General features: G+C 55.1%; 1 protein-coding gene across 5 annotated transcripts in view; it reads right to left on the bottom strand.

The window, feature by feature from the left end:
* Positions 1–3,997: 3,997 nt before the first annotated feature.
* The window catches only part of RASGEF1A (RasGEF domain family member 1A), a 71,068-nt gene continuing 59,000 nt past the window's right edge, over positions 3,998–16,065 (bottom strand). For all 5 annotated transcript variants that reach the window (XM_064370075.1, XM_012477107.3, XM_012477104.2 and 2 more), the window contains exons 2-13: positions 15,323–15,526; positions 12,770–12,892; positions 11,267–11,404; positions 10,143–10,364; positions 9,655–9,729; positions 9,163–9,255; positions 8,578–8,680; positions 8,420–8,499; positions 7,489–7,680; positions 6,435–6,558; positions 5,938–6,010; positions 3,998–5,730 (exon numbers count right to left, since the gene is read on the bottom strand). In XM_064370075.1, coding sequence (XP_064226145.1) covers positions 5,706–5,730; positions 5,938–6,010; positions 6,435–6,558; positions 7,489–7,680; positions 8,420–8,499; positions 8,578–8,680; positions 9,163–9,255; positions 9,655–9,729; positions 10,143–10,364; positions 11,267–11,404; positions 12,770–12,892; positions 15,323–15,520 — 1,446 coding nt within the window. In that variant the 5' untranslated portion in view covers positions 15,521–15,526 and the 3' untranslated portion in view covers positions 3,998–5,705. The remainder of the gene's footprint in view (positions 5,731–5,937; positions 6,011–6,434; positions 6,559–7,488; positions 7,681–8,419; positions 8,500–8,577; positions 8,681–9,162; positions 9,256–9,654; positions 9,730–10,142; positions 10,365–11,266; positions 11,405–12,769; positions 12,893–15,322; positions 15,527–16,065) is intronic.

Here is a 16,065-nt window from a genome sequence, read left to right as displayed (position 1 = left end):
AAAACTCAGATGAAATCAATATCCTCCTATTATCTGTGTGATACATATAAGATTTATAGTAATATCCTTTTTTCTCATTCCTGATATTATTTATGCTTTCCATTTTTTCTTGATCTGCTTTGCCAGGAACAGACAGATTTTTTTCAGCCCTTTTAAATAACTAACCCTTACCAGCCATGTTTGAGAGATCAGTTGCTTTACATCCTCCCCAACACAGTATTTCCAGTGTTTTGAATTTAAACTCTTTAATTATAATTTCTAATGGGGATGTACAGTTCTTATTTTCATCTTAGTTTATAATCAGGGAATTATGTCAAGTACCTTCTCATACGCTTATTGGCCATTTGGTTATCTTTTGTGAAATGCCTGTTGAAGTTTTTCTGCCTTCTTTTAAAAAAATTAGTTTTTTTTTTTTAGTTGATTTGTGGGAGTTACTTCTGTATTCTGAATTTGAGTCGTTTGTCAGATTTACATATTACACATACCTTCTCCTAGCAACAGTCTCTTTCACTGTGTTAATGGTATCTGTCAGTAAACAGAAGTTCTTAATTTCAATAAAAACCAGTTTTCTTTTATGGCTAGTGATTTTGGTGTCCAATTTAAGAAACCTTTCCTACTCCAGAATATTTTAAATTCTTTTTTGGACACTTCATTGCATTGCCTTTCATATTTAGGTTTGTGGTGCATCTGGAAATCATTTTGTACTTGGGTTTCAGTAAGAGTCAAGATCCATCCTTTAGGCTTTCTTTTAGGGAAGGTCTGTGGATAGCAAACTCCATTTAGTTTGTCTGTAAATATCTTTATTATCTCTTATTTCATAAATAGTTCTAAAAAGTAGAAAATTCTAAATTGGCCATTATTCTTTTTTTTTTTTTTTTAGCACATTGAAGTTACTATTCCACTGTCTCCTGGCTTCAGTTATATCTGCTGTGAATGATCAGCGTAACAGCCGTCATTCTTTGAAAGCAGTCTACTCTCTCCTTCTCTGTTGTTTGTCACTATGATACATCTGTGTGTGGGTTTGTTTTTTTCTGGTCCTGCTTGAGATTCTTTGGGCTTCTTGGATTATTACTCTGAAAAATTCTCAGCTGTTGGATTTTTAAAAATGATTTCTGCCTCATTCTCTCTTTGCTTCTCTAACTCTGATAACATGTTAAAACCGTTGTATCCTCCATGTCTCAACCTGTTTCTTGTTTTCCAGTGCTTTATTCTCTGGAATACAAGAAATTCTGGTAATTTCTTCAGACTTATGATCAAACAGATTTGGAAAAGAACCAAATAGAGCATCTAGAAATGAAAACTACAATAATTGAATTTTTAAAATCCAACAGATGGGTTGAACAAAATTAGACACAGCTAAGGAGAGATTTTTTTTTTTTTAACTGGAATATAGGTCAGAATGTTTGTTTCTACTGGATGCTTAGGGGCAGTACCAGTTCAGGGCCAGTTCAAAGAATTCTCAGCGTAAAGTTTGTGTTGGACCCGTGTTGATTTGTGCTACAAAATTTTGTGAAGCTCACTGACTCATTGTTATCAATTACCAGGGTAAAATTTCCCTGCCTTCATTCAGTGCTGAGGTTCAAATCAGGCAGCTTTCCTTAGCTCCCTCGGTGGGGTTTGGGTGGAGCGCCTTATTTCAGGCTCTTCCTGCACTGAGAGGTGGCCCTTTGGGATGCCAGCTTTATGGGCTGGGGTCTCCTATTTGATTCTTCATCTTCAGGCAGGCCCTGGATATTTTTCTCTACCCCTCAGAACTTGAAAACAGAAACTCATAGTCCTTGCCTTCCCTGCCTTCACTTGGATTTTTAAATTTTGTACAACTTTATCTGTTGTTTTCAGTGGGCACACACTTCATCTCTCACACTGCCAGAAATGGACAGGTGCACAGTTTACTTTCTTACACTCTTCCCTGCACTGTTCCTGAACCATGTGGCACTGCTGCTGCAGAGCTGCACCTGAGCGTCTGCACCTGAGCATCCTGGTGCTGTGGGGTAGATGCTTGCTGGGTGTTCAGCAGCCCCTCACCTTCCTCACAGTATCCTGGCTTCCTTGTTGGGAACAAAGATTGAAATTGTGTTAACATGTTCAATTGATCTAAACTGGCCTGCAGATAGGTTGTAAGTTTTCCCTGTAGAAGTTCTGAATCCAAATTTGTGGGAATTCTTTCCCATTTATATTTCTGTGTCGGTTGGATTGAACAGTGACTGTGGTGAATGCTAATATGCTTCATATTGACCAGGACCTCAGGTGTTCCTTTGAGAAGGGGACTTAGAAGCCTTTGCTTCACTTTTCCCAAAGGTGCTATAACCTTTTGCAGAAGTGCTGTTTGGCATCCCCAGCACCAGGCCAGTCCACAGCGAGCACCGACTGTGCTGACAACGAACCAGGCGTCTGCTCTGTCTGCTACCACAGCCCTGCGAGGGAGGCCCAATCAGATGAGAACATGGAGGCTGTAAGGTAAACAGCTTGTCCAAGCTTCTCCAGCTGGGGGCTGGAGACCAGCGCTCATTCCAGGTGCCCCAGCTCCTTGCTCCTGCCCTGCTGCCTTGTACCTCCCTGAGGAGCAGGGCCTATGTTCTCATACGGGTATGATAGGTGTGTGTCACAAGCAATGTGTGTTACATAAGTCTCCATGGCTTTGTACAGATCCTTAGATTATCATTCTGCCACACTGACATCCATTTGTTCCTTGAAACGTGTTTGAGGGGTGATATTCAGCCATCACACAGGGATGTGCTAGTCACAAGGCACATAGACCGTCACCCACCGAGTGCTTCCCACACATGCTGTGCAGCTCAGGGCATGGACTAGGCCCCCACCATGTTCCCAATTCAGCAGGTGTGTGATGGGGCCTAAGAATAACCATTCAGGCAGGTTCCCAGGGACCCATACTTGAGAGCCACTGCCCTGGAGGAACTGCCCATGGTGGAAGATGGCCCACCCAGCTCCAGGTTGTATCCAAGGCCAGAGCAAATTATGTGCTCCCCCTTCTTCAGCTGAAGCAGATGAACACTTCCAAAAATCACCTCCACCAGGAAATTAGGGATGCCATTTGATTTAAAGATGTAAAAAATATCAAAGCTCAAGCAGCATCTCCATGTCCCCATTTGCTGCACGGACACCAAGCACCTGTCCTGCACTGCCCACTGCACGGGGTGGCAAAGCCCTGGAGCCCAGCTTCTGTCCAACACAGGGCCCCGTGGCTGTCCAAATTCACATTCCAAATCCAGCCCCTCAGTCACACTGGTCACATCCCAGTGCATAGGACCCACATGCAGTTGGTGGCTGCTGTACTGGACAGCACAGATACAGGACATTCCCCTCACCTCATGGGAATGATGACACTGAATATATTGTGAAAAATGAGCTGAATTAGCCCTGGGGTGCAGTCCCCACCCAGCCTGGGCCTGAGAACCGAGGGAATGGGCAGGTTGGAGAAGCAGAGAGGGGGAGTACCACATTCCGTCCCGGAGCCTTAGTTCTTTTCCTTCAATTCCCGAGCTCTTGTGTGCCCCCAGTGCCCCTCTTCTCTGGTGCACTTAAGTGTAACTCAGTGACACCAGAAGCAGCCCCTCCAGATCTGTGTACTGCAGGCTGCCCTGCAGGATCGCGTCCAGGGACTTCCCAACCTCCCCTGCCTCTGAGAGGCCATCTGACTCCTCCCACAGTAACACAGCCCATACAGCCTGGCTTAACTAGGTATCCCAAACTCATGTGATCATGCAATACAGCAACCAGTCACATCTTTCTGGAGCTCACATTGAGGAAAGTAGGACTAAACGTGTCTCCTATAGCTTTTTTCGAGTCTTGCCTTATTCAGTGGAAAGCCCTTTGTCAGAAAGTATTCTCAACTGGAGACAAAAGGCCCTTGCCCAGTCCCTCCTGGGAAGGCTGCAGCAGAGCTGGCAGCCTTGCCCTTCTCTCTGCCTCAGGGAGCCCACGTCTCCTGCCAGCAGCAGGGCCGCCCCCTCACTGCACACACATAGCAGGCAAGGGAGGGGAGTGACGTGTTCTTTTATTGAAGCAAATATGTCCAGTCACACCAAAACTGACATCCTACATTATGGTACAGCTTCATACTCCAGAGTTCATTTCAAATACCAAAACATCAAATCAGGATATGTATCAAATTGGGAAAATAAAGTGGCAGACATAGACACTGTTTCAAGTAGGTACTAGAACTGATCACCCGTGAAGTGCACGTGGATGTGTACAGAAACCATTCTAAGGCTGTATTCCAAATATATATTCTCAAGTTTTAAGCCTTTCTCATCTCAAAGACATAAACAAAGCAATATGTACTATCAATATACAATCTGTACTAGCTAGAACCTCGGAAAGTGCAAACACACTGTGACAATACAGTGGAACTATTCCTGCTCCACCCAGGGCCAGAGGCATGGGCAGCAGGCCCAGGGCCTCCTTCTCCCCAGACCCAGCCTCTCCCAGTGTCCTCAGGCTCTCCCAGGAGCTTTGGGAATTGAGACCTGGCCCATCCTCACCCAGGCTTCCCAATTGATCAAGGCTCCTGCGGAAGCTGGGAATGCAGAGGGACGAGGGTGTGGAGTTCCTGCAAGGGAGATAGTCCGTGTGGATGGACTGCCCGCTTTCTGAGGGACAGCTGTCCCGCACCATGGTAAGTAAGGTCCAGGGCTCACACCAGGAAGTCAGACATGGAAAGATGGAGTGTGCTTCTCCAGCTGGGTATAGAAAACTCCTCCCAGCATTGGGCAGTTTTGTCTGAATGGGCCCCAACAGTATGGCCTGGCAAATTTTCTGTGTTTCCAATTCCAGTTAGGGGCACTGCCCACTCAGGTGGGAGGAGGGCTATCGGCTGCCCTCCCTTCTGTAGGTGGGTTTCAAGACTAGCTCTAAATGTCACCACTCTGCAGTCACCCATGTATTTTTCTTCATCACAGCTCAGTGTGTCTTTCAGTTGCAGACCAGAAAACACAACTCCATGCTTCCCTCCCTTACCTTATTTTAGATTTTCTCCTTTCTAAAATGTAGTTGAAGAATGATTTGCTGAACACGTTGTCACAGAAAATATGCTGCCAGGTGCCCCCTGCCCCTCCCTCACCCCACAAATCCCTGAAAGGAAAATGAAAATGTAAACTTTGGATAGCCCGTACTCAAAGGCTCGCTTCCAGAAGCGTGCAGATGCGACCTCCCAGCCACCAGCCCTCCTGCAGAGCCTTGTGGCCCAAGCTCCTGAGGGCAGGTGCCCAGGTGGAGTAAGGCTCACTGCAGCCCGAACCATGAAGCAGGAAGACCAGACCCCAGTACCCTCTAAGGCACTAACCCCGACGTCAGAGACACTGGCTGGAAAGGCATCCTAGCAGGCAGGGCTCATGTTGGTTTTGGTTGGGTTTTTTAAAATATTTTTTTCATAAGATGTTAATAATCAAAAGTAGAAAATAAAAATCTACATTTCATTAGAATAAGATGTTATCATGGATGCCATCTCCCATGATACTCTCCCCTACCCCTACCCAAAGCAGGGCCCTGCCCTGTTATTTAAAATAAACAAAAAAACTTTGTAAGTGCCAAAGGTTGATGCGTGAAATAATTACCATTTTTTCTCATAAAAGTTATATACAAAATGGACCCCAGCCAGTGAGGCCTCCTCATCTCAACCCACATCAGTTAAGATTTAAACCCGGTTAGTACGCGTGCTTCCTCTGGCGTCACAGGCTGCATCCGCCTCAGGCTCTGTTGAGGAGGGTGGTCCTAGAGGGGGACAGGGGACAGGCAGCACAGCGGCCTGAGCACGGCGGCCTGAGTCCAAACCATCCTCAGCCTCCCACCAAGCATGCCCGGCAGCCCTGCACCAGGGACACAACAGTGCCCAGGCCCCCTTTCCAGGAGGGTGACCCTCATGCCCACTCAGTCCTCCCACTTCCTCACAGACTCCCAGGTCCCTGGTGCATCTCCTACCTGAGGGTCTTCCAGCTGTCCTTTTCCATGTGGTTCTCGGGACCCTCACTTTCAAAGGAGGCAACGAAGAGAGCTGAGAAACAAGAAAGTCCCTCAGATCCTGTGTCCCCATGCAGTGTCTGCCTGCACTCAGCTGTCCCTTCAGGGGTGCAGCCCAGAACAAGGGGACAGTGACTTCTGGCTGGGCTCTGACACAGTTTGCTGTGCAGGCTCTCGGGCTGCCTGTTGGGAACTCTAGGAAGGTTCCTCGTGTTGCAGCACCTGCCCTAACCCCATATGACCCTCTCCAATGGCCGCTGGAAACTACGCCTCTTGTCCTTCCCCTCTGTCCATCCCACGATCCACCCTCATGAACACTCATCCTTGCTAGCAGAGGCAGCCCTGTGTGGCATGGAGCAGCCAGCAAGCCACCTCCCAGGGCAACCCCAAAGGGCACAGGGCCTGGACAGTGAGTCAGGTGGGGAGAGAGGCATGCTGCATTGGGAGGCAGCCCTCACCTTCCTCGCTGTAGATGGGCGCCGTGAGCAGATAACTCTGAATCTTCTTGTCCTTCTCAAAGGGACACTCTACCTGTGTCCATGTCATAAACTCATGGATCTGTCTGGATATCTCCCAAAATTTCTGAAGGAACAAAACCATCTGATGTTCATCTGTCACTTTAAGCTCCAAACCCTCAGTCAGGGCAGGGGACACAGGTTTTGGCCTCAGTCTCCTGCTCATTTCACTGGTCCCAGCGAGATGGGACAGTGGCCCTGCAGGCTGAGTCCGTGGCCATGGTGGCACGTCGTGCAGCCTCAGAGCCAGGAGGTGTCCTCCAAGGCCACTCTGTCCAGCCCTACACCTGGGCCATCAGGCCAGCAGCAGGGTCTGTGGCTCTATGTGTGGGGACCGAAAGGGGGCCCCACTGATGACTTCAGCCTGAGGCTCAGTCTGGTGTCATCAGTGCAGGCACCCCATCCACACCCAGCTCAGCAGCGCCTGCCAGAATGTGTTGTGATGTCCCTTCTCTGGGACCTTCAGAGGGATCCCAGCTCCTGCCCATCCCTCACCTGTGTGAGGTGGGCATCCGGCAGCCCAGAGCCCCCTAAACCTGCCCTGCCACCTATGTCCTGCCCTTCCATCCTCACTAGGCGCCCTCAGGCCCACCAGGCAGGCTCTTCACTTCCATCTGGGATTCTCTGCCGCCTCCTCCCTGCTCAAGTCCCTTCCTGCCTAAAGCACTCCTGACCCCCAATCCCACACGGGTGTACAGGACTGTCTCCCTGGTGGGGCCAGGCTGGAACCACGGTCCGGGATAAATACAATTCCCTGTGACTCCAAGCTCTGCAACCAGGCCATCCACCCAAAAGTACAGGGGGGCTCACTTCACACCTTGCAGTAAAATAGCATCCCTGATCCACCCTGAGGCTTTCAGTCTTGAAGGCCCTTGTGAACCTCAGGCAGGGCTCAGGAAACCCACAGACCCTGACCCAAGGCCACAGCCTGGCAGCTCCAGTAGCTCAGTTTCTGCTTCCCCTGCCCTGTGCTGGGACCCCATGGAGCTGAGCTCACCTTAAAGTTAATGTGCCCATTTGGCAGGTGGTTGGTGTGGATTTTGTGCAGGAAGTAGATGTCCTTAACGAAGAGGTTGAACACAGGAATGACAATCTTCTCACGGCTGCTGTTGGCCATCTGGGACCTCTGCGTGGCCCCCTGCAGGGCTGTGCGGTAGTTGCAGAAGTTGCTGGACGGGTCCATGTGATGCTGTGGGCACAGGGAGGACCCAGTAAGCATCGCAGCCCCATGCCCCTCCAACCTGCTCAGGACACCCATCTGCAGAGCAGAAGGCAGTGGACAGGAGAGGCACCTGGCCCCTGGGCAGCCCCAGTGTTAGCACAGGGGAGAGGACGCCCACCTGGCTGAGCCCTGCAGCCAGGGCTTCTGAATTCAGTTCCTGGCATCCTCTGGAAAGCCATGAAGAAATGTCACTGCCCTGCCTGCCAGGCCTGACCCTCGCCATTCTTCCTTCAAGACTTCCCTTTGCTCCTCTACTCAGATCTACACCTCTCAGAACTGACTAGCTCCACAAGACACATGCTTTGCAAAAATGGACTCTGTGATCACACACATCTGAGGAAGGCTGCAGGTGACCCTGTCTGCCAGCCTCTGGGCCATCTAGACCAACCAGGACCCAGAGACCAGACACTGACCAAGGAAAAGGTGGTGTCTTCCAAATCAACCCCACTCTTGTCAAACTCCTGCTTAACCGCTCTCCACTCTAAAACTCGCCTTAGGCGATGCCAGTTCTGCCAGAAGTAACGGAGGATGCCTTAAGTCCCTGGTGCTGGAGGATGGACACACCAGGCCAGCTCAGCCAGCACTGTAGGTGCTGACCCCAGGGAGAGGAGGGCAGCCCCCCACCCCCACTGTCAGGGCCCCCTTTGGGCCCTTGCAGGACGAGGTGGGTGCAGCTCGCAGCTGTGACAGGGGCTCAGGTGACTACCTCCAAGACATCAAACTTGGCTGTCTTGACCTTGGACCAGGTTTTCTTCAGCCTCGCCACAGGACTGAGGTTCATGCCAGCTGTGGAGAACAGTGGGTAGGGTCAGGGCCAGGAGGCAGGCCATGCAACAGCCCCACCCTGGGTGCCCAGTCACTCACAGATGATGGCCATCATGGAATTGAAGTTCCCGATGTTGAAGCACTCGCGAGCCACATCAATGAAGAACTCCAACATGCGGGTCCGGTGCTTCTTCTTCACCACCTGGAAGGTGGCAGGTGACCTCAGCATGGCAATGCCAGTGGAGAGCAGGAGCTGGGGCCACCGGGCAGAGGAACGGAGGGGCAGGGAGGACCTTGGGACTTAACTTCCAGCCACCATGGGCTGGTCCAGGTCCACAGCTGCATCTAGGAGGCCCAGACACGTGCCCGGCCTATACTCAGGCTCCTCAGCCATCAAAGGGAGGGTACCGTCTGCCCCAGTGGGCTGTGAGGGCCGGCAAAGCCCCACATGGGTGAGAAAAATGGTGCTGGGCACAGGGGGAACCCTCCATGGATGGGGTGTCTGTTGTCATTGAAGAAATCGCTGTTATGTCAGGGTTGGGGGACTACGAAGGCCCTGCCAATGCAACAGGGACTTTGTGCATTTACTCTTAAAATTCCATCACCTAACTTCTGGGGCAGGATCAGGGCCTCGCTGGGTGTGGGCATGGCAGCCACCTCGCCATGTCTGCTATGGGCACTTACCCGGCACACTTCAGTGGCCACCAGCATGCTCAGGCAGTTGAACCAGTTGTCGTAGGCCTCCAGGCTATAGGTCTTGGTCAGGTCCCCTCGGCACTGGGAAAGACACAGCAGGTCATAGGGGGCCTGGAGGACCCTGACTGGAAAACTCAGTCCCCACAGCTGGCCCTGGTCCCCGGCCATGGCTCGGCCTGCCCTGCAGCAGCACCAGTCACGCCTGCCGGCTCCTTGCTGACCAGTGCAGGGCTGGCAGGCCAGGCTGGTACCCCAGTCCGAGTCTGTGCCCTCTCCCAGCACCAGCATGGCCATCTAAGGCCTCTTGGAGCAGGTGCCAGGAGGGCCAGTGCCACATCCATTGGGGCTCATGGCCCAGTGCTCTGGAGGTGCTCGGGGCGTGCTGAGTGAGGCCCATACCCACCCTACATGGGGCGCAGGTGCCTGGCAAACAGGGCTGGCAGGGGTGCCGGAGTGTGCCGCGGGCCTTGGCCCACTCACCCTGTGGTTGTCCAAGGAGTCCATGTGGCTGACAATCTGCATCAAGTCCTCAGGGTGAATGCTGCTGACCCTGTCCTGGGGTGGGAGACAGCAAAGGGAAGGTGACAAGCCTCCCCTGGAGAAGAAGGGACAGTGCTGCACAGGAGTGGGGACAGGGACAGGAGGGCCTGCCCAGGACACAGGCCCTTCACCTCTTCCCAGGTCAGTCCTCCATCCTGGGGCCACTGTGGTCCCCACTGCAGAACGACACTGCTCCAGCTCCTCCCATTCACACAGCACTGCTGTGCTCTTGAGGACATGAGTGCCAGGCACAGAGGTGCCTGCCACTCAGACAGACACACACCCGGCATGAAGCATAGCAGTGAGGGCTGGCGAGCGGGCTTCCAGATGGCTCAGTGTGACTAGCAGGGACCTGCAGCGCTGTGTTGAAAGAGGCATTGTGGTCCCTCAGCCCCCACCCCCCAGGTAGGGCACGAGGCAGCACTGACCAGCTCAATGTGAGTCAGCTGCTGGGCCAGCACCAGGGGGTCACAGCATACGCCCAGGATGTCCTTCTGGGCAGCAGGTGGCTTGGTCTTGAGGATGGGCCCCTTGTCTACAGCCAATGGCCGGAGCTTCTCTCGAAGTTCCTGGAGCTGGCTCCGGGCAGCCAGAGACAGCAGCAGGCTCTGTGTCATCTGGGCAATGGCCTTCTTCACTGTGCCATTCTCCTGTGGGGTCGAGGGCAATAAGGGTGCCAGCATGGGCGGGCAGCAAGGCCACCACCAGTATCTTGTTTCCAGGAATGTGCTTGACCAACATGAGCCCACAGCCCCTATCTAAACCTGAGCCTTCAGGCCTTCAAGGACAAAGTGGGGCACAATGTGGGCTCCTCTGACTGCTGGGTGGGGGAGTCTCAGTGGGCTGTCCTGCTGCAGGACAAGGCTAAGGGCAGAGACAGGCTCAGGGCTGAGCTTCTGGGTCTCAAAAGCATGCCACTTTTTCAGAGGCAGTCCACTGAGCTGCTTCCTGCAGCAGGAGGGGCCCAAAGAACAGTTGAGGCGTAGGAAAGGCTTCTGCCAAAGCCAGGGGCCTCCACCTCCTGGGAGAGGGTGCCCTGGGGTCTCTGGCTCCTCCTGAAGCACTCTGGGTGAACAGGAGCTGCTAAGCACAAGGAATGCTTCCACTCTGGAGGCCCAGTTGGCCCCGGCATCTCCGGTTCCCTCTCCACCAAAGGCAAGGGTAAGGACATTTGAAAAATGGGAGGCCAATTTAAAGCCTTATCCCCATCTCCTCCTCACTAATACAGGACAGGCAGCGCCTTACAAACTCTCAGTAGGTTCCCACTCCAGGGACAAGGACAGCAAGGGCCAGGAGAGGGTCAAGGCAACAATCACTAGGCCTGAAACCAGGCCACAGGTCCCTGCATACAGTATCATGGGTGACCCCGGTCCACTGCTGTCCAGCTAAGCTGTCATCGTGGGGGAGGTTGAATGGGGCCACCCAGCAACCCTCCTGGGGGTGTAACATGAATGGGGACCACATACAGAGCTGTCCCCAAAGCCCCCACCTTCCCGAGGGCAGACCCCTGAACACACCCAAGGACCATGGCCAGGGCCCAGGGAGCACTCACTTCGTCGCACTGCGTGACACGGTGTGTGATGGCTTTCAGCTCGGCCATGGCCTTCTCATCCTGGAAATCATAGGGGAAGGCCTCCGTCCACTCCTTCAGGAGCTGCACAATCTTGGCTGAGAAGCACTTCAGCTTGGCCTGGGACAGCAGGGGATTCAGAGTGAGGCCCCACAAGCCAGAGTGGGGGACAAGATGGCAAACAGTACAAGCGCCCCACACCCCCAGGACCCCCACCACACCCAGGGCCTGTGCTGGACACAGTCCCCAGCCGCGTGCCACCTTCGGTTTGACCAAACCTGAACCGCAGACTCCTGTAAATCGGCTTTCTTTTTCACTTAAATAAGTTATATTCAAAAAACCTACCCCACATCTAAGGTGACACAAAAAACTAGTTCCAAAAAAAATAAAAAAAATAAAAAAATAAAAAATAAATAAAAAAATAAAAAAATAATAATAAAAAAAAAAAAACTAGTTCCATTTGCTATAATTATAAGTTACCTATAAAAAGAATATAGCAAAAAAAAAAAAACCCAAGCCAAGCCATCCAGTTAGAGGAGAGCTCCCGTCTGCCCCCTGCGGTTGAGAGCAGGGCGCCTGTGCTCGAAAGGGTGTGACTCCGAGGGGAGGCGACGTGACCCCGAGGGGAGGCGACGTGTCCCCGCGCCCCAGTCTACAGGCACGCACGACCCCACCCAGCACAGGGCCCAGGGCATGGGGACCAGCCCTCTTGGCCAAGATGACTGCGACCCTCTCGGAAGATGCCCACGCGGCCTCTGCCCCCGGGGAGGGAGAACTGTGCCCGACGCTCAGGAGCCGCACCCCCACCCTCCAACCCCCAAGAACGTCCCACGGGCCAACCACCTCCTGCGTAACCCAAGGCTCCACGCCAGCCTACCTAGTCCCCCGTACCACCCAGCCCGCAGCCTCGCAGCTTTCTTTGCCCACGCCACACCGTCTCCAAACCAGGGAATTCCGCCCACGCTCCCAGCCCTGCACCCCCCCCACCACGACCCTAACCCAGACTCAACCCACAGCCGCATCCCAGACCTCACCCCAGCCCGGCGTGGCTCCACGCTTCAACTCAGACCCGCCCCCATGCCCCAGCCAAGCCACGCCCCAACCCCAGCCCTGACCTCGCCCCCCGGCCACAGCCAGACCACACCCAACCCTAGCCCGGACCCCGCCCCCTGACCCCGCCAGGCCAAGGCCCAACCCCAGCCCTGACCCCGCCCCCCTGCCCCAACCTGGACCACGCGCCACAGCCCCCACAACCCGCCACCCTCCCCATCCCCTAGCCCTGACCCCGCCCCACAGCCCCAGCCAAGCGACGCCCAACTCTAGCCCTGACCCCGCCCCTGCCCCACCCTGGACCCCACCCCATGCCCTGACCCCGCCTCAGGCTCCACCCTGGACCCCGCCCCCAACCCCAGCCAGGCCAAGTCCCAACCCTAGCCTGACTCCGACCCCGGCCCCCGCCCATGCCCCAGCCAGGCTCCGTCTCACTTTTTCAGGCCCGGCCTCCAGCTGCTGCCTCTGCTCTACGCAGATCTGCCCCACGCGGGCCAGCAGGTCATGAGGGGGCATGAAGACCCGGGAGCTCAGAAGAAAGGTGAAGATGTATGTCCTCTGAAGGCAGGAGACAGAGAGAGGGCAGAGGGCCGGTCAGGCTCGGCAGAGGCGGCCCTTCACCTGGCCCGGCTGCCTCCCAAGCCCAGCACCGCCCGTCCGGCGGCCATGCTTTTGCCTGCCAGGTTCCCTTCGCCTTGCAGGCCCTTCCTCCTCTTACTGCTATCCCGGCCCTGCCCACCTAGGAGGCACAGCTCGAGCCCGCCTCCCAGCAGCTCTCGAGGGCTCCTAGCAGGCTTCCTCCGCTGGAATTCTCCAGCACCCTCCGCCCCACTCCACCATAGGGCTAACCCCAGCCTGGGACATTGGTGGGGCTCTGTGGGCTGGTGTGGGCCTGCTGCCTGGCCCATGGTGCTCGCTGCGCCAGGATGCAAGCCAGCTGCTTCTCCAGATCCTCGTGAGCTGGGCCAGAGGTCAGAGGTGAGTAGGGTGGGGTGCAGGGAGGCTGGCACAGGAGCAGGGCCTGTTAGGAGCAGGGCTCATTCGTGGGGTGAGGCCTCATCAGCAGGGGCGTGGCCTGAGGGGCAATGCTGGTTGGGGCCCCTGCACTGTCTGACCAGCTCTGGGCCCAGACCCTGACTGCCAGAGCAGGGCCCCTCCATACCACATCCACATGTCCTCCATTGAGATCCTCATGGGCTGGGTTCTTGGGCCTTTTGTCTAATGAGGGTCAGTGTCTGTGGGAACTTCACTCTGGCTCCTGCTTGTGGACAGGGTGGACTTGCAGGTGAGGAAGACTGCCTGGGGTTCTCTAGAGGTATTTTGTTCTATGTAGCTGCCGCAGGCTGGGCTCTCAAGGAGCCTCTACCCCTACTCCCTCCCAAATAACACAGTTTTTCTTGCCCCAGCCAGAAGCAAACCAGACTGCATTTGCTGGGAGTGCAGGTCTCCTGGAGCAGGACTCAGGGGCCTGGGCTAGCACTGCCTACCGCAGCCCTCCCTGGAGCATTAAGGACTCCTCTAACATACTGCAAACTTCCCATGCCCTGCCCCAGGCTGTGCAGCATGCGGACTTGGGGGTCAGAGCCAGCATATCTCTCAGGGTCCCCTTCTAAGGAGACAACTCAGACATGGAGGAAAAGCCTGCCATGGAACTCTTAGCTAAGGGCAGGGCACCCAAGGGGAGCCTGTGCATCTCCAGGAAGGAGCACAGCGACTGTGTGTGCATGTTTGTGGGTGTGTGTGAGTGTGTTCGACTACCTGTGCACATGGGGACGGGTGGGGTGGCAGGGAGGAGCTGATGCCCAACTGGACTCTCCTGCGCCTGCCACCCCTCTGTCCTCTTCTGGGAAGCGGACAGGGTCCCAGGGCACAGGGACCACATTTGGTGACCACCAAGGCGGCTCCTCTGGGGTAGGCTTCTGAGAGGGGCAGCCTCTCCAGCTTCGGCCTGAGGCCCCTGCCCCACAGACAGCCCTGCCCTGGATTCTCTTGGGCCCCTCCCCTGTCTCTCCCCATGGGCACTCAGCAGCCTGTCTGCACTGCCCCAGCCAAACCCTGACAGGGCTTACGGGATGGACAGAAGGACAAATGGAGGAGGAGGAGTGGGCAACACAAAGGTAAGGCCCCCCACAAAGCCCAGGAAGGCAGAGGAGGCCTGGCAGGTGGTGAAGCGGGCTGACTGCAGCCCCGTTCAGTGGAAGCTGGAGGGTGGCATCCCTCCCAACCACCTCCCTGCAAGCTGTCTGACTCCCAGGCTGACAAGCAGGGCAGGGAGGGAGAGGGGGTAGCATAACGCAGGCAGGACAAGCCCTCCCAGAGGGTGGATGCTCAGCTCACAAGAGGGAGCTGGCAGGCCCAGTGCTACTGCTGCTAAGAGACATCACCCTCCGGGGGAGGGAAGCCACACTTGACAAGGGAACGCTTTCTCTGTTCCAAGAATGTACCATGCAACCTTGAGGTGAAAGGGAGAATTTGGATTATTGCCTAAGGACAGTCCCTGAGGCAGCCCGAACAGTGTCCTGCTGACAGGGCAGGGCAGGCCAGGCCATCTCCTCTTCATTCTGGACCACCAGGGTTTATGTACAAACCAGCTTCCCAGCTCAGCCCTTGGCTCTAGGACCTTGGCTGGCCGTGCCCTCACCAGGAGTTTGCCCTTTAAAACTCCTCTTCCTCCTGGAGGCCCTGCTCAAAACTCAGGGCCCTGCTCGGCCCTTGTGTGTTTCCGCTTCCTGTGTCCCCAGGATCATCTCCTCCTGTCTGGGGCAGCAGCAGCGAAGTCACAGCAGGTTTCCCCAGGTCCTCTGCCTAGCTGGGGGTATATGCAGAGCAGAAGGCAGAGAAGGCCCTGGAGGTGGGCCTGGGCCCCCACTGCCCCACACCTCCTGCAGCCCTGTCCAGCTCTACCGCTTGATGGGGGCCTCCCTCCCACACCTGACATCTCCTGGAGCCTAGGTCACCCCACTAGATTCCAAGGGCCCAGGCACTCACATCAGGGTAATAGTCCACCGTGGGAACAAGGTGCTCCATCAGGGCCTCCAGGGACCCAGAGATGAGGCGTCCATCTTGGAAGATGAGGTCCCCAGAGCCGCCGCCGGCCCCGCCTCCACGCTCCCCCATGCCGGGCTGCACCTGTCCACTACAGCTGGGCCCAAGTATGCTGGAGAAGACGACAGATGTCTGGGGCATAGTTTCCTGGTAAAGAGCAAGGGCATGAGGCATCAAAGGGGCCTCCACAGCTCCCCGGACCCTCCTCCCAAGCAGCCTGCAGCCTGTGTGCATGTGGGCAGGAGTGCGTGGTGGGGGCGCAGCAACACTGGCAGGGGACACCCCCATCTCGGGGAAGCCAGGCTTCTCAGTGTCCCCCAGCCGCTGCACATCTGATCACTGTGTCTTCAGCTCCCTGCAGGCCAGGCCTCATTCCAGGGACCTGGACATTCAGAGCCATCAGAGAAGAGAAACTCTTGAAAAAACATCCAAGGAGGGACAGGAAACCTGTGGTGGGCAGTCATGGCCACCTGGGGCAAGAGGGCTGTGAACAACTGATAGGGCTGGCCACGCAGCTTCCAGGATAAGAAAGGAACACTCTGGGCATGAGGGACAGTGAGTGCCGAGGTCCTGACCCAGAGTTGTGTGCAGCGGGGTGCGGGGAGGACAGTCTGAAAACACGGCTGGCCCCACCACACGTGCTGCTTCCCTGAGGTGGGAGCCTGGGGCTCTAAGCACAGTGGTCT

The sequence above is a fragment of the Aotus nancymaae genome, unplaced genomic scaffold (genome assembly GCF_030222135.1).
Source record: "Aotus nancymaae isolate 86718 unplaced genomic scaffold, 86718_ANA_hifiasm-v0.15.2.pri h1tg000099l, whole genome shotgun sequence".
Lineage (NCBI taxonomy): Eukaryota > Metazoa > Chordata > Mammalia > Primates > Aotidae > Aotus > Aotus nancymaae.
Note: the sequence above shows the minus strand (reverse complement) of the source record. Positions and strands in the feature narration are given on the sequence as shown.